Below are 18,924 nucleotides of genomic sequence, written 5' to 3'. Positions count from 1 at the left end.
TGCTCTGGCGGAGGCGCAGATGTCCAACCCTGTGCTCCCTCTGGTTTGTCTGATGAGGGATCTGATGGACAATGTGTCCTGGGCACTACCCTGATGGGGTTGCTGGGTTCCTCCAGTGCTCCGTATATTTGTGGTTTTGGGCCCCGGAGCATTGGGCCCCCCTGTCCATTTTTTGGCAATGGAGCCCGATGCCTTTCTCCACGATATCGTGGATAAACACCTGGTCCTTGTTCGTTTTTTGATAATGGAGTACCCTCTATGGTGGTTTGAGAACGGCATTCATTAGCCCAATGTCTCCCTCTATGGCATCGTGGGCAAATACCTGGTATTCTACTCCTTTGATACCTAGTTTTGTTAAACCCTAGTTTGTTAAAAACAACCTCTCGGTTTTGTTTGGCGTCATCTTGTTGGGTTGTATTATAGTAGAAATATGGGATCAGAAATTAGTAAAAAACAAACTGAAAGAGTGTTAAGTAAATTGTTAGAGGAAGGAGGCATCCCAGTAAAATCAAGAGCAGTCAGGGCATACGTTGATACAATACAAAAATGTAGCCCATGGCTTTTTAAGGAGGAGTTGTTAAATATATCACAATGGAACCATCATGGTGAAGATTTAAAAAGAGTAGAAAAGAAAAGCCCAGGGACTCTGCCAGTTGGCACATTGCCATTGTGGACATTCGTATCTTGTTTGCTTAGGTTGTTTTGTTAAACCTAGTTTTGTTAAACAGAGAGGGGGAGATGTTGAGAGCCACAGCCTGAGGGGCCCCAGCAAACTTCCAGCTGCCAGCAAACTTCCAGCTGCCGGCTGATGATTGGCTCACAGCAGCCCCAGCAACATCTAGCTGATTGGCTCCTCGGCCCCAGCAACATCTAGCTGATTGGCTCCTCTGCGATGATGCTCATTGGACTGTTTCCCTGCCCTTTCAGACCACGGAGCTGCTCATTGGGGGACTTTTTTGGCTCCGCCCACGTGACCCAGCCAATCGGCCTCAAGAGCAGGAGGATTGTGGGAGGTGGAGAGAAGCTGGTGGGGGAGAGAGAGGCTTGTGGAAAGCCGGTGGTGGCAGTTGAGGCTCTGAGGGTTTTTCCTGAGAGACTATTTTGTTTGTCGTGTGTGGTTCTAAAAATAAAGTTAGTTTCTTTTGACAAGTGGCTCCTGATTGTGCCCAGCCAGACTGCGGCATTTGGTGGCCCGTACGGGGAACGAACCCGCGACCTTGGCGTTATCAGCACCAAGCTCTACCGAGACAGAATGAAATAAAAAGGGAACAACAAAAAGTCATTATAGCCTTTCTATCCTCCTGACATGGGCATCCGTCCTTTCTCCCTATCTGTTCCTCAGATGTAAATAGTTTTTCCTCAGATGTGAGCGGTTTTTCTTCCGTCTCACTCATCTCCAGGGACAGGCAACTTAAAACAAAAGTGAAGCAAAATAAAAGAGGAATCTTAAAATGGCTACCCATCCTCTCGCCCTGCCCTCAGGGGCGAGCAGTTCACTTACCCTCAGTCGCTCCCCGTACGGGCCACCAAATGCCGCAGTCTGGCTGGGCACAATCAGGAGCCACTTGTCAAAAGAAACTAACTTTATTTTTAGAACCACACACGACAAACAAAATAGTCTCTCAGGAAAAACCCTCAGAGCCTCAACTGCCACCACCGGCTTTCCACAAGCCTCTCTCTCCCCCACCAGCTTCTCTCCACCTCCCACAATCCTCCTGCTCTTGAGGCCGATTGGCTGGGTCACGTGGGCGGAGCCAAAAAAGTCCCCCAATGAGCAGCTCCGTGGTCTGAAAGGGCAGGGAAACAGTCCAATGAGCATCACCGCAGAGGAGCCAATCAGCTAGATGTTGCTGGGGCCGAGGAGCCAATCAGCTAGATGTTGCTGAGGCTGCTGTGAGCCAATCATCAGCCGGCAGCTGGAAGTTTGCTGGCAGCTGGAAGTTTGCTGGGGCCCCTCAGGCTGTGGCTCTCAACAGCTTTCAACATTATTTATAACATATAAAGAAAAAATGCTTATTCAACTCAGTTTTTTTTAATATTTATTTTTTAGTTGTAGTTGGACACAATACCTTTATTTATTTATTTATTTATTTATTTTTATGTGGTGCTGAGGATCGAACCCAGGGCCTTTCACGTGGGAGGCGAGCACTCTACCACTGAGCCACAATCCCAGCCCCTCAACTCACAGTTTTGAAGGTTAGAGCCCATGATCAATTGACCCCATTGCTTTGGACCTGTGGCAAAACAGCATATCAAGGTGGGAGTACATAGTGGACCAAATCCACTTGCCTCATGGCCAAGATACAAAAAGAAGATGAAGGGGTCAGGGTCCCACAGTCAGGAACGTGTTTTCAATGACCTAAAATTCTCCCACTAGGCCCCACCTCTAAAGGTTCGGTCAGCTCCCAATAGCACAACACTAGAGACCAAGCCTTTAACATATGGGCCTTTGGGTAACATTCAACATCCAAGCTGTAACAGGGGAGAAGGCAATAAAAAGGATAACACTGTAGGAAAACACTGAGATATTAAAAGATAGCAGTTAGCAACAGACGAATTTCTTCCCTTCTTTAAATATCCAAATGTCTTTGAAGTTTGTGCATCAGTAACAAAGATATCATTTCATAGGTACTTAGTTTATTCTGAAACCTTTATTCATGGTCAAAAAGAAATTAATAGGGGCTGGGGTTGTGGCTCAGTGGTAGAGCACTCGCCTAGCATGTGCAAGGCGCTGGGTTCAATCCTCAGCACCACATAAAAATAAATAAACAAAAATAAAGGTATTGTGTCCAACTACAACTAAAAATAAAATATTTATTAAAAAATAAGTTAATAAAGTATTGATTTGAAACGATTACTCTTGCACATACAAGGGGCTGGCAATGAGCAACAGTAAGGAGCTTTTAAGCTCAGTGACAACATTTCTATAGCACAACTAATCCTGCACACATCACACACATCTGGCAAGAGGAAGGAATTTCTAAAGGACTTAGATTTGGATTTTTTTTTAATGAATAAGAGGAAGATCCAATGATTACTAACAACAACAACAAAAAAAAACTCTCTCATTTTTAAAAATACTGCACAGCTACTTAAGAACAAGAAAAGAAAATCCACTGAATCATAATTGCCAACATTTCCAGAGTACTTTCCATGTGCTGGATACCTCATTTGATATTCACAGTAGATATATGAAGCAATATACTATTAATCTACCCATTTTATCTATGCAAATGCTGAGGTTCAGAGAGGTTGTCCAAAGTCAACTAGCTCATAAGTGGTAAACAGGAGAAATCCTAACAAACCAGATTGTGGTACTATCTACTACTTTATCATGCTAACAAATCAATAATGGCAATGGGAGGCTACATTTAGTGCACCAAAAAGATGTGTATTCAAATTTCTCCTGCATACAGATTCTCTACAGGATAACTCTTTCCCATAATTAGATACATTTTGAAATCTGCCCATTATATTCTGAATTTCTGTCAAGCTAAAATTCATTATCTGGGTGAATTTTTTTAACATTTTAAAATATTTTTTATCAGCAACCTATTCTTTCTGCAAGTTTGCAAAGAATCACTTTAATTTTCAGAGAGTTATATTAATCCAAATTCTTTTTTTAAAAAAAAAAGAATGTTCAAACAGGTTAAAAAACAATCTCAAAGATTGAATCATATATCATCTGCAGGCCCAACAAGAGAAGATACTGATGTCTGTGTACCTTTTCATTTTAAACAATATTTACACAGTTCAGTGTTTCTGAACAAGAAGCCTCAGGCAGCCCATACATGAAAATCCCCGTCACTATGGCAACTAGAAACAGTGATATTGAACAGTGATCCATCACATATTGTTTGTCAGGCACAGAAAAACAGCTCAGAGTCATGCTTCACTGGAAAAGAACCTGGTTAAAAAATAACCTGGAGTAGTGGTTGTTTTTAAATGTTTATCAAGTTTTCATGATTTCATGCCAGAACATCTTAACATTAACTCCAGTTCAAAGGTATAGTTAATGTCTCTTAAAGAAATGTTCATGCATTCATTCATTCACTAAGTCAAGAAATTATGCTGAGTAGGTGCCCTCTGCTGCAGGAGCTATGCTAGGTAGAGGATATACCACTGTGAAGGAGACAAGCAGGGGGTCTGCCTCACTGAGCTTTCAGAATAACTAATAAGCAAACATATGGGTGCTCTAGGTAGCCAGGGCACACAGGACTTTCCAGAGGAAGTGATGGCTAAGCTGAGACCTAACACAAGAGCATGACCTAATCAAGCAACAGTGGGGCAGGGGAGGGTACAGGCCTTGTGGATGTTCCAGGGAGAAGCCAGCAGGCATGGTGATCTGAAGAGTAGAAATAATAGGGCATATTAAGAATCCAACATAGTTACAAATGGCTGAAATAGAGCTCTAGGCGTGGTGGTGGAGAGAAAATGAGGATAGAGAAAGGGGTGCATGGTATGAAGGGGCTTGTTCCTAAAGGCCCAGAAAAAGACATGCTACACATGAAATATGGGTTAGCAAAAGAAGCCACACCAAAAATAGTACATGCCATATGATTTCATTTGTATGACAGACAAAACGGGGCAAAACTAATCAATGGTGATAAGAGATCAAAAAATGGGAGAGGTGCGAACTCTGAACAGGACATGAAAAATTATTTCTAAGGGTGCTGAAAATGTTCTACATCTTTCACTGGACTACAGTTAAATTGTTTATACATATTTATAAATGCATCCAATTTATAATTCTGTTTGCTCATGTTACCTTAAACTAGTTGTACCTTAATAAAAAGGGACGATCATATGAGCAAAATGGTTAAATATTTAATATATTCTTTCATATGTAAGAAATTATCTGTTTATATAAATCAAACAAAGGGAACAATGATTTCTAGAGAAAATTAATAAACAGTTTTGAGTCAAGGAAATATTTTGCTAAATAAAAAAGATTTGGGTTTTATGCAACTTGGAGTTACATACAGGTCTTAGCATAATATTTTCATTATAGAAAAATTACACACATACACACACACACACACACATATCATCAACATATAGCAAACATAATCATCAAATTTAAGATCTAAATATATGAATATAGTGCAAGGCCCTTGGTATGACCCCAACAAAACACACACACACACAATTTTAACTTTAAAATTGAACAAATTAAAAATAAAAATCAGAGTAGGAATACACAGAGACAACAAGTGCAATGATAAAGTTTTAAGCTGGGTGGTACATACATGGGCATCTGTTATACTCTACTTCATTCCTTTTTGCACATATTAAATCCATTATTTTTCCATAATTGAAGAGAAAAAATCACTGTCTACAAAATGTAGTAGTTAAAGGAATGCCTAGAGGGATCCAGGCATGAAATGAGAGTGGCTTGTCCCTATATCAAATGATAATGGCATGAGGATGAAGGGAGGAAGACACAGGGAGAGAGACATGAAAGGTAAATCAACAGCATTTGGTAATCAATCATATATGGATGTGAAGGAAAAGAAGGAGACTAGGGTTTTTTGCTGTTGTTATTGTTTTGCTTTGTTTCAGGTACTGGGAATCAAATCCATTCTACCACACTCCCAGCCCAAAAGATGTCATTTCTGCTTGGCCAAATGAATGGATGGTGGTTTTATTCAATGAGATGAAGAAACAGAAAAATAAGCAAGAATTCTGAGGGAATAAGAGGAGAATAATGAGTTCAGGTTTTGACAAGATAACTTTGAAATTGAAATTTCCAAGAAATCTCTACAGTCTGAAGAGAGGAGCAAGAACAGGGTTAAGGACAAATTTGGGAGCTATGACAAGGCTCAAGTCAGAAGTAAGCTGAGCAGACAGCTGAGGGCAGCAGAGAAGGAATCATAAAAGAAACAGGAAAAAATCAGCCCAAAAAACTGGAAGAAAACTACAAGTACGTGTCATCCTGGTAGTTGAGGGAAAAGAGTGTTTCAGGAAGGAAGTATAGGCTGGGGATGTAGGTTAGAGGCAGAGTGCTTGCCTAGCATGCCCAGGGCGCCATGTTCAGTACCCAGTCCCTCAAAAGAAAGGAGAAGAAAAGAGGTATGGTCAACAGTGTCAAGTTCTGATCCAGGCTCAGAAAAGATACAAGCTAAAAATAACTTAAATTTGGCAAATAGGAAGTCCCTGATCCATTTCTGAGAAAGGGAGAAAGTCAGAGTGGGGTAAATGGGAAATTAATAATCCATATTACCACTGAGCATTTGATCAAAGAAGATGACCTTCCCCAATAGAGGAGGACTCTTCTTTGGTCAAGGATATACGAGTAGCTGCGTTCCCCTGCTAGAACCTCCAAACAAGCTCTCAAAGTCCATATTACTGTTGAATAGGAGCTTTTATTGCTGTTCTCTGAATTTTATCATTTAAAAAAATATTTCTTACAGTTAAAAAGTAATACTAGAAATGCAAAGATCAAAATTAAAAGTTTGGCTCTGAAGAGAAGAAGAAAGATAGGGAAGCAGTAAGGAGACAGGCTATATAGAAGGATCACTGGTTTGTTGTATTTTTTCAATCTATATTAGTATATTTAAATGATATTAACATGCTGGCAATAAATGGAAAAATTAAAATAAGAATATATGAACATATTCAGGTCCTCCCAAATGAAGAAAGCACAAGCACAAAGGGTTCTTGTCAAGACAACCACCTGGTGACAAACATGCTCAAGTCCTGTTAACACTCCTTACCTGGTGAAATACAGCATGAACTGGACAATTGTTAAACTACCAAGCAGTACATCATAGCAGAAAGAAAAATGGATGTTATGCAACTGCTATTAGAAAAGATATTTCGCAGTCCTTTCCCTTCCTGCCATTCCACAGCAAAAACAACCTTTGGCATTGAACAAAAGAATAACTTTGAGCATAATAGATAAAAGAAAATTAAGTTACTATGCTATTAATTTTCTTCAGAAATACCTATTATTAAATACTTACCAGCTTTGGAGTTTTCAGGATGCTTGTCAGGGTGACATTCGAGAGCCCTGACCTTAAATTCTGCCAGGATTTGTTCAACCTAAAACAAAAATCAATGGTAAAAATAAGCAGAACAATTTACATGGCATGAAGGAAGCCGTGGGCATCAGTCCTCAAACAGCCAACTATTTGTTTGTACTTATTTACTTACAGTACTGGGGATTGAACCCAGAGCCTTGTGCATGCTAGGCAAGCAACTAAGCAACTACGATCCATCCCTTTTTAAAACTTTACTTCAAGACAGGGTTTTGCAACTCCTTGAGCTTGCAATCCTCCTGCCCCAGCCTCCCAAGTAGCTGGTGTTTTAAATGTGCACTGCCAAGCCCACTCTGCCTGGCTCAACTTTTTATTTTGATCCTTAAATTTCTAATTTGACTTTTTTTAAGTATAAGAAATAATTTCTGGGGGTGGGGATGTGGCTCAAGTGGTAGCGCGCTCGCCTGGCATGCGTGCGGCCCAGGTTCGATCCTCAGCACCACATACAAACAAAGATGTTGTGTCCGCAGAAAACTAAGAAATTCTCTCTCTCTCTCTCTCTCTTTCTCTCTCTCTCTCTCTCACTCACGCGCACACACACACACACACACACACACACTCTTTCTTTAAAAAAAAAGAAAGGGGGCTGGGGATGTGGCTCAAGCGGTAGCGTGCTCGCCTGGCATGCGTGCGGCCCGGGTTCAATCCTCAACACCACATACAAACAAAGATGTTGTGTCTGCCGAAAACTAAAAAATAAACATTAAAAAATAAAATAAAATGTTAAAAAAAAAAAAAAGAATGCACCCAAGCTCAGAAGTGTTGGCGACATCAGGACATCAGGGAGAGGTGCAGGTTTGGAGAGCCGTGGAAAAGGCTTTCCCATTAAAAAAAAAAAAAAAAAAGAAAGAAACAATTTCTTCAATAACAAAATTCAGAGAACATCAATAAAATCTCCCATTAAAATAGAAATACGTATTATTATATATTGTGGTAGCAGAAATTTAACTTAATTCTGTTTTTAAATGATGGCCCAAAACACTTATGAACTCAATATATTTAAATGTCCAAAGTAGTCAGTTAAGTTTCTTTGAAGAATATATAATAGCCACCATTTTTTTTTCCTGCCATGCTGGGTATCAAACTCAGGGCCTTGTACTTGCTAGGCAAACTTTTTATCACTGAATTACATCCCCAATCCACCCCTTTTCTTTTTTACAAAGAATTTCACAATTTGCAATGTCATGGGGTTCAATCCCCAGCAGCCCACCTCCAAGAAAAAGAGAATTTCACAACTGAAAGAAAAAGGACATAATCTAAAATTGATGATTTTCTTGCCAATTAGCAGATTGGTTAATGATTGGGAAAATAAAAATTCTAGCCCAAGCTAAAATGAGGGCCCTCCATGATTTGATTCTATTTTACTTTCCTGTCTAATCTCTATTGTGAATTATTAAGACTTGCATTTATTAATCATAATTGCAATAACAGCAGCAGGAGACAACAGCAGTTATGCAGCTCTGCAATCTTATTGCTTTGTTTTAAATCCTTGTTCTAACGAGAGATTTTAGGCAAGTTACACAACTTCCATGTATCTAGGTCTCCTTCTCTTTACATCAGATTGATAATATAAAAGTATATGACTTTTGTATACTTTTGAGTAATAACATAAAACCTGATCATTAAGAACTCAATCAAATACCATTATTAAATATCAGTGATTAAGTAATTTGTCCAAAGTCATTCGTCTAATTTCTTTTACAACTGAGTTATTAGCCAGGCACAGTGGCATATGCCTGTAATCCCAGCAGGTAAGGAGGCTGAGGCAGGAGGATCAGGAGTTCAAAGCCACCCTTAGCAACTTAGCAAGGCTCTAAACAACTCAGTAAAATCTGTCTTAAATAAAAAAAAATACACAAAAAAGGGGGGGCTAAGTGATTGAGTGCCCCTGAGTTCAATCCCTAGTATAAAAAAAAAGAAAAAAGAAAAGAAAGAAAGAGGAAAAAAACTGAGTTATTTTGTTAACAAAGCAGTTGGACTTTAAATCCTATCATTTAAATCATCATTTTATATGCCTGAAATCTTCAGGCTTAGGAAACTATGATTTGGTTCAATATTTATTAGCCACTATTAATCAAATTAACCTCTTAAGAAATAAATTCTCGAGCAACTCAGCTCAAAATTGTCATAAGATTCAAAGGAGAAACACATTCTTTCTTATCAGCTCTATGTCATCCTTAATCAATTTTTATAAAATATACCTTTACTTTTACAGTCAAAGTCACACTCTGTTAGATAGATATATGTAGAAAGCCCTGAGTGATCCTGTTCTTTTCCTTGTTAAGCTTCTACTGAGAACCCCTTGGAATAGCAGAAAAGGATTAGACTTCCTGTTAAGAACTTTAATTAATTGTGAGTTTCTTCTTTTTACGTGCTCCCTGTAACCATCAGAAACCATAACCTGTTTATATAAAAAATAAAATTGAGAATTAGGTTTATTTTTAAATTTTAAAATATTAAATATTCTGGGTAGGGGTGTAGTTCAGTGGTAGATTACAAACTTAGCATGTGCAAGCCTCTGGGTTCAATCAGCACAAGGAAGGAAAGTAGGCAGGCAGGCAGGGAGGGAAGGAGGGGAAGGATTGAGGAAGGAATGGGAAGGGAAAGGAAGGGAAGAAAAAAAAGGATTCTAAAGAGCATAGTAGTAAGCGTGTTTAAATTACTAAGTAATTTATAAATAAAAATTCTCTCTGAAAAAAAATTCTCTCTGAAAAAATTTCTGTCAATACAGAATAGAAAGTAAAAGTTCTTATACCCCTCTTCCCCCAAGACTATAGATTATATTCTTCAAAATATACATTTTACACATATTTATGTACATATCTTGGAGGGGTTTTTTTTTAGATATTTTTTGTAGTTGTAGATAGACAGAATGCCTTTACTTTGTTAATTTTTATGTGGTGCTGAGGATCGAACCCAGGGCCTCATGCATGCTAGGCAAGCACTCTGCCAGTGAGCTATAGCCCCAGCCCTCTTGGAGTTTTTAAATAACATAAACAGATAAAATGATACCCATCAAAAGTAGAAAGTTTGGTTTTTGTGGCTGTTGCTTTATTTTTTTAATTCATAACCCATTAGAAAACATTCTAGTATGAATCAGTAGAAACAAATGGTAAATTCTCAGCAGTGCTAACATGTGTAATTATTTTTTTTTCTTTATCCTTTCTGGACTTTGCCAACTTTTATTTTTAATTAAGTACAGCCCATGGGTCTAGGATTATAGCTCAGTGGTAGAGCACTTGCCTAGTATGTGTGAGGCACTGAATTCCATTCTCAGCACCATATATAAATAAATAAAAGTCCATCAACAACTAATAAAATATTTTTTAAAAACAGCCTATATCTTTAATTACTTCATTATTTTAACCACAGACCTTCTGTAGGGCTAGCTCTGGGTAAACTGATATAGTAGGATAGTTTGTTTTGGACACCCTTTATTTATCTCCTGGCCTCCACACCCCATGTGCCCAGTGCCAAATGCAGGCCACAGACAGCTGATGCACTCTATGTCAAGGTCCACTGATTCCTGCTTTCCTGATCCAATATCCAATGATCTGGAAAATTGCCTATTCTGTTGGCCAGTAAACATAGGAAAAAATGCTCAACTTCACTCGTAATCAAATAAATCAAAGCTGCTAAAGGGAGATAATGACCACTGTTATTGAAGGTACAAATAAATGAATACTCATGCTGTCCTGGTGAGGACATAAGTAGGTGCAAACTTTCTGGAAAGCAATTGGGATAATACTACACACACACACACACACACACACGTGGAAAGCCTTTAGTTTATTCCTACTCTTTGATCCAACAATTCTAACTCTAGGAATTCATCTAAAGATATTATCAGAGGTGGTAAAAGAAGGTTCAAGAAATAAAATATAATTTTAAACAACCTATATGTCTGATAATAGGATCTTTGTTAAAAATTAATTGTAACCTAACTATAGGCTCTGGAATACTTTGCAGACATAAAAATATCAACTTGGGAGCCAGACATAGTGACACATGCCTTAATCCCAGCAACTCAGGAGGGTAAGGCATGAGCAGTGCAAGTTCAAGGTCAATCTCAAACAATTTAGAAAGACCCTGTCTCAAATTTAAAAATAAACAAATAAATAACTGGGAATGTAGCTCAATGGTAAAGCACCCTCAACTCAATTCCCACCACTGCAAAAAAAAAAAAAAAAAAATATATATATATATATATATATATATATATATATATATATATATATATATTAGTAGTAGAGTTTTAACAACTTGAAAAAAATTATATGATTTTATAAGAAAATGAAAGCTACAGGCTGAGGTTGTAGTTCAGTGGTCGAGCTCTTAACTAGCACATGTGAGGCACTGGGTTCAATCCTCACCACCACATAAAAATAAATAAATAAAATAAATGTTTCCAAAAAATTGAAGCTACAGGCATTATGTGCAATATAAATCCAGAAAAGTTATATTTAATAGGAATTATGATATATATGTATATAAAACAATTATACTAAGATTTATTGAAATTTACTATGTGCCAAGCATTGTTCTAAACACTTTACATATAGTGTTTCATTTAATTCTCACAACTATCTGAAGTGAATACTATTATTATTCCCATTTTTCAGATTAGGAAACAGACATAGTGTTATGGTGTCGATGTGGTGTCCCCCAAAAGCTCATTTGTGAGACAATGCAAGAAGGTTTGAAAGAGAAATGATTGGGTTACATCCTTAACCTAATGAGTGAATTAACCCCTGATGAGATTAACTGAGTGGTAACTGGAGGAAGGTGGGGTGTGGCTGGAGTAGTTAATTTGGGGCAGGGCCATGGGGTATATATTTGTATCTGGCAAGTGGAGACCTCTCTCTCTGCTCTCTGATCATCATGTGAGCTGGTTCCCTCTGCCACCCACTCCTGCCACGATGTCCTGCCTCACCTGAGCCCTGAGGAATGCAGCCAGCTGCCCTATGGACTAAAACCTCTGAAACTGTGAGCTCTCAAATACACTATTTCTCCCCTAAAATTGGTCAGATCCTTTAGTCACAGAAGTGAAAAAACTGACTAAAATACATAGATAAAATAATTTTCCCAAGGTCACAAAGCTAGTAAGTAGCAGATCCAGAAATCTAAACACATATAAAAATACTCATATAAATACAAATATGCATGTGTTTCCATATATACATAGATATAACAATGCACAGTGCTTCAGCTGTCTGTGGACTGCATTTGGCACTAGGCACATAGGGTGTGGAGGCCAGGAGATAAATAAAGGGTGTCCAAAACAAACTATCCTACTCTATCAGTTTACCCAGAGTTAACATGCATAAGTCATACTCCAAAATGTTAAAACATTTAGGTTAACATTTTCTTCGTGATTTTTTGTACTCCACATTTCCTTAGTGAGCATATATCAATTTTAGAACTTAAATTTCTAAACTTAGAAGCTTATTTCCACATCCTGTTATCAAAATGTTTTGGTTTATACAAGGAAATACTCTAGTATGCAATGGAGACTAATTTGATTCCCACTTGATGAATCCAAGTTTCCCTAGTGCCTTTTGTCTCTATGTGCACCTGAATTATGGCCTTCTAGGACCATTTTGGCCTAGCTCTTCTCTGAAATCTTTATTTAATTCTTGTTGTGCTTATGGATGGTATCACACAGCTCAGTCCTTAATTGTTCACAAATTTTTTCCTGTGCGTTAGCTTTACTTCCTCAACTAGATCGACAACTTCTTTACACTCTGGCACCATATCTCATCTTTTTGTTTTATTTTGTTCTAAGTTATTTCGCACCTACCACCACCCCTTTGCTATCACTTCTAGTACTAGCCCAATAAAAAGTGTTCAATTGGTAAGAAAGAATGAAAGAACTTTGGATTATGCAGAGGAGAGTGAGGGGAAGGGTGGGGCAGCGGGAATGGGAAGGATGGTAGAATGAGACAGACATTATTACCCTATAAACATGTACATGTATGATTACACTACTGGTGTGACTCAGCACCAAGTACAGCCAGAAGAATGAGACATTATGCTCCATTTGTATACAATGTGTCAATATGCATTTTACTGTCATGTATAATTAATTAGAACAAAATAAATAAATAAATAAGTGTTCAATGATTACCTGGCTATAGACTGACAGATGTTCTTTAAGTAACATCATTATAGTAGAAAAGCTTTGTTAAAAGTGTGGTTTATTCACTAAAAGGATGAACTGATTCTAGTGATGGAAATCCATTTGCTACAGAATGTGCTATAGAATGGAGGACTCATTTTAATAAGTGAGTTAATTAATATTATTTCAATTCACTCATTTTGAAACTGAATTTTACTCACAAAACTCCAGATATTTGGGCTGGGGATGTGGCTCAAGCTGTAGCGCGCTCACCTGGCATGCGTGCGGCCCGGGTTCAATTCTCAGCACCACATACAAACAAAGATGTTGTATCCGCCGAAAACCGAAAAATAAATATTAAAAAAAAAACTCTCTCTTTCTCTCTCTCCCTCTCTCTTTCTCTCTCTCCCTCTCTCTCAAAAAAAAAAAAAAACCTCCAGATATTAGCAATATCCCTGAAACAAATGAAAGACCGTCCTATTCATTCCAATCGAATGAAAATTAATTAAAACATGAACCATAGCAACAATTTGAACCACAAAATAAATAATGTTAGTCATTTGGGTTATTGCCCTTAAAATATAATAACAACCCATTAAATAATTGAATAAATGGAGAAGAAAAAAATTGACCTTACATGGAAATAGGAAGGAATAGTAGAATGAATCAGACATAAATTTCCCATGTTCATATATGAATACATGACCAGAGTAACTCCACATCATGTACAAACAGAAGAATGAGAAGTTATACTCCACGTATGTATAATATGTCAAGATACACTCTATTGTCATGTATATCTAAAAATAATAAATAAAAAAATAATTTGGCCTTACAGAAGAATTCCAACTAATAAATGTAAATTAAATGAGGGAAATAGAAAGTCACCATTAGGCAAATGACATAGTCATTAATATCATGATCAAAATCCACCAGAAGATATAAACTCAGAGGGTGAAAGTTTGAGGGGAAAGAGTATAGTCTCAAATCATCTAACCCCAAGATAACTGATAATTACAAAAGGAAAAATAATAACCCTACCATAGAAACCTAGCAGAAGAGACCTGACACCATATTAACCAAATGATCACAGTCAATAAACAGCAAAAGTGCAACATCACTGCCATGGTATGGCTTCCAAAAAAATGCATAATCTCAATCTAATCCTCAAAAGATATCAGATAAAACCAAATTGAAGTATATTCCACAAAATAACTGATGAGTACTCTTCAAAATGTCCAGATTATAAAAGATAAAGTAAGAAAAATTTCAAATTGGAGGAAGCTAAGGAACAGGACAACTTAGTGTTGTAAGGGATCTTGGCTTAGATCCTGGACCAGAAAAAGGACATTAATAGGAAAATTTATGAAATTAGGTAAGACATAATTTAGATCAAGGATTGACTGACAGTAGCTCTTAAGCTAAATCTGCCTGCTAGGTTTTTGTTTTGTTTTGTTTGTTTTTGTTTTCTTTGTACCAGGGATTGAATCTGGTGGTACTTAACCAGTGAGCCACATCCCCAGCCCTATTTTTGTATTTTATTTAGAGACAGGGTCTCACTGAGTTGCTTATTGCCTCGCTAAGTTGCTGAGACTGGCTTTGAACTCTCGATCCTCCTGCCTCGGCCTCCCCAGCCCCTGGGATTACAGGTGTATGCCACCATGCCCAGTTAGAGATACATATCTAAATGCAGATTCCCAGGCTCTCACCCAGACCTAATAAGAAATCTGAAAAAAAAAATAAGACATTTTTAAAATAACGCAGCCCCTAGAATAAGATAAATTTACAAAGCTCCAAGTTCACAGTATCCCTATGAGTTCAAAACAATGGCCACAACCACAACTACAACAACCTACTACTCTGTATCAGGCACTGTTCCAAGTACTTTGTATAAATCATATCTCAATCTCCACAACTCTATAAAGTGGGTACTATTCATGCCCATTTTCAAATTAGGAAACTGAGGAATAGAAAAGTAAGTTTCTCCAGGTCACACAGTTATAAGTGGGAGAGGTCAAAATTCAAACCCAGGAAGTATGAATTCAATAAGAAAAGCAAATAGATGTTTCAGTTTATCAGGTTTGTACTCAATTTTCAAGTCCATGAAATCTTGGAGTCATTAAGCCTTTTTAGTATTACTGCCCAAATAGTGACCAAACATATAAGAACAAGTAAGAACTAAATAAGATCCTATCAGGAAAGATACTTTGTACCTAGGGTGGTACAAAGTATGTATGTATCAATACTTCAGAGGGTTTTGTACCATGTATCTTTCCTGTCAAATCCCACATAAGGAGAAAAGGCTGGCTGATCTGAGATCAGACTTCAGAATATTATTTTAACATTGGAAAGATGTTGTTTTCAACACAACAGCATGGAAATTCTCCCTGATTTATATATAATCATACATAAGGTAAAGTAGGAAATTAGTCTCATTGCTTATTATCAAGATTATATTTTTAATTTGTAAAGGATGATTTTTAAAAGTATCCAAGGGAGGGCTGGGGTTGTGGCTCAGTAGCAGAGTGCTTGCCTCACACATGTGAGGCATTGGGTTAAAAGTTTCACAATTACTGTTCTAGAACCATTGGAAAATAGGCAAACTTACTTTGGATATAATTAATTTTCAACACAAGTTTTAAATAGTAAGAACTATAAATCAAATCAAAACATTATTTGGACCATTATGGTGGCGCACACCTGTAATCCCAGTGGCTCCAGAGGCTGAGACAGGAGGATAGTGAGTTCAAAGCCAGCCTCAGCAATTTAGTTCAGGTGCTAAGCAACTCAGTGAGACCCTGTCTCTAAATAAAATACAAAATAGGGCTGGAGATGTGGCTCAGTGGTCAAATGCCCCTGAGTTCAATCCCCAATGCAAAAAAAAAAAAAAAAAAAACATTATGTGGTGGGGGGACTGGGGATATAGCTCAGTTGGTAGAATGCTTGTCTTGTATGCACAAAGCCCTGGGTTGAATCCTCAGCACAACACAACAAACCAAAAAGAAAAAAAAATATGTGGGTATATCAATTTAATTATTAAAAGTAAAATCAAAATATCAATTTTCTTTGAAATCATTTTAGTTATGAAGTTTCTGGTTAATTTTAGAGCATTAAATCAAGTAATATTTTAAGTGAAGGAAATTCATGCAATACAAATCAAGTTAAGGAAATGTCACATTAAATTAAAAATGGCATAAAACTTTTTAATGGGAAGGGAGAAGCTACCAGAAAGCTGAGAAAGGAGGATTAAAAGTTCAAAGCTATCCTGGGCAACTTAGCAAACCCTGTCTCAAAATAAAAAATAAAAATGGCTGGGCAATTTGGTGGTAAAGTGACCCTAGGTTCAATTCCAGGACCCACCCACCCACCCACCCCCCAAAAAAGTGGAGTATAGAAGAAATTATGCATACAAAAAGAAGTAAGGAAATTGTAACAGGTCATGTCATTAAAAGTAAATGAGCCAGGTATGGTGGTGCACCCCTGAAATCCTAGCTACTCAAGAGGCTAAGGCAGGATGCAAGTTTGAGGCCAGCCTGGGCAATTTAACAAGGCCTATTTCGAAATAAAATTAAAAAAAAAAAAAAAACAGGGCTAGAATGTAGCTAAGTGACAGGGTGTTTGCATAAGACATGATACAAAAAAAAAAGTTACCTAGAAATGCTATACCATTGACAGATCAGTAAAATACATCCAGAAAAAGAGATAATGCTTTTATTTTCCTTTTAATACATGCCGTGGTACACAGAAAGAAGTATGACTTTAACTGGAAATCATGAAATAAAACTGTTATAAATTCTATAAATAAATCATGGAATCATTTCTTGTAAATCTAAAACTAATACTCCTCAGGAAAGACAATAGCCTAGCTACCAAAGATTGACTGACCATATCAAGAGATTCATTGTGAGACTATAATGACTTTGACTTTATAATCTGTCACATATTTTTAAAAATCCAAATTATAAAACTTCTCAAGTTAAATTATGTTACTTTAATTTTTAAAAATTCCTTAAAAATTTATTTTCTAACAGTATGATCCAAACTGGATGAAAAACATGATAAAATTAGTAATAAACTTTATAAATTGCAATAAGCAAATTGCCACCAACATAAACAAGAATAGCATATTACTCAAGAAAAATATGTAACTAAAAGAGCATTATAATTTGTTTTCTTCCTGTGTTTTCTAATTTCACATTACCTAAGATAACTTCCTCACTGTGGCAAGAAAAGAGATTTTAGTTCTTTATGTCTAATATTGCACTTTATTCTCAAAACAAAACTCTTGCTTTTATGAAACAAGAATAAATATCAAAATATTTGCTTTTATATTTAAATTTAAAATATTTTGCTTTAATAAAGAAGTGCTGGAACACTCCTTAACATGCTTTAACAATCATGGAGTTTTTGATGCATGTTTCATGCATACATGTTTTGTTTCAGAAACCACACTTTCCAAAAGTAATTGTTTCACACAATTTGAGACAATGATTCCTGATTTATAATTTAAATGAGCATAAAAATACATGCTTTTTAAAAACAACTGATTAACCAGAAAATTACATTTCATTTCAATTATAACATGAAATACTACAATAAAGGTATAGCTAAGTGTATACTCTAAAACATCAGCAATTACATCAAATTTTTAATATGTATTTTTAGCACATTGTAAAATAGAATGTATGACCATTAGCCAGAGAATATACAAACAGAATTTGATCAGAGGTTTCCATATAATTGCCATGAAATACTATACAAGACCCAACATACAGTTAAATCCTTAACATTCTTTAAGTTAAAGTGCTTTAAGGTGATACATGATTAGGATTTCAGACAATGTGGCTAAAAGTTCAAAGTTAACATCTTAAATAAAAACTTGAAATACTGTGAGAAACAGCAGCATTATTCACAGTCTTACCGAAGAGAGTTCATCACATCCCAGTAACGTGTAGTAATCTTCACTATCGTCCAATTTGTAATTCAGTATTGCATCCATTTAGATCAGTAAATCAGCTTCTCTCAGAAACAAGAGACACGATGAGCTTCAAATTAATAAGAAAACCCTCTTTAAATCTGAATGACGAAGGCACGTTCCAAACAGCAAAAGCTAGCTTTAAGACTGATCACAGTCAATACACCAGATGTCAGTCTAGACCTTTGTAAACACTACCTCTCATTGGCCATTTGCTGAGGAAAAAAGAATAGACCACAGGCTTGGCGCTGCAGTGCTGCCTGGGATCTGTAGTTTCTGAAGTGGTGAGATCAACTATTCATCTTATGTGTTAGTAAAGCCTTTTTCGAATTCCACAAATTGGTCATCTTGTCTTTTTCTATATATTTTTATCTTTTCTTCTTCTTTTTTTAAGAAACAGAAGAAAATTTGAAACAATGTAGCAAAATTTTAGGATTTATTAGCTGTGAAATGAGTATTTTGAATATTTAGAACATTTTGTAATGGGGTTGGGGGGTGGCGGCTAGAGAGTGTATAACACTTACCCAGTACGCTCCATGTCCTGGATTCAATCCCCAGAACAAAAACAAACAAACAAAAAAGGTAATTTTTACAATAGTCTTAGAGTAGAAGAAAATAAAAACTAGGGTAGCAAGCTCTCATTTGTTTAATAATACTCATTCAATAAATATTTATTGAGGACCTATTTTATGCTCACACAAATTCTTGATTTCTGTAGAATTTTTTTTTTGGGGGGGGGGAAGGGCTGCTGGGGGTGGGACTCATGACCTGTGAATGCTAGGTAAGGGCTT

General features: G+C 36.8%; 1 protein-coding gene across 3 annotated transcripts in view; it reads right to left on the bottom strand.

Moving 5' to 3' along the window:
* The window catches only part of Dnajc12 (DnaJ heat shock protein family (Hsp40) member C12), a 54,624-nt gene extending 36,304 nt beyond the window's left edge, over positions 1-18,320 (bottom strand). The window contains exons 1-2 of one of the 3 annotated variants that reach the window (XM_058577928.1): positions 18,080-18,320; positions 6,966-7,044 (exon numbers count right to left, since the gene is read on the bottom strand). In XM_058577928.1, coding sequence (XP_058433911.1) covers positions 6,966-7,044; positions 18,080-18,157 — 157 coding nt within the window. In that variant the 5' untranslated portion in view covers positions 18,158-18,320. The remainder of the gene's footprint in view (positions 1-6,965; positions 7,045-18,079) is intronic. The other 2 variants (XM_046419936.2, XM_046419937.2) reach the window with 2 other exon arrangements.
* Between the last annotated feature and the right edge of the window lie 604 nt (positions 18,321-18,924).

Source organism: Marmota monax, unplaced genomic scaffold (genome assembly GCF_021218885.2).
Source record: "Marmota monax isolate L192 unplaced genomic scaffold, Marmota_monax_Labrador192_F-V1.1 WCK01_AAM20220418_F8-fsc00019, whole genome shotgun sequence".
Lineage (NCBI taxonomy): Eukaryota > Metazoa > Chordata > Mammalia > Rodentia > Sciuridae > Marmota > Marmota monax.
This window is presented reverse-complemented; position numbering and strand designations above follow the sequence as displayed.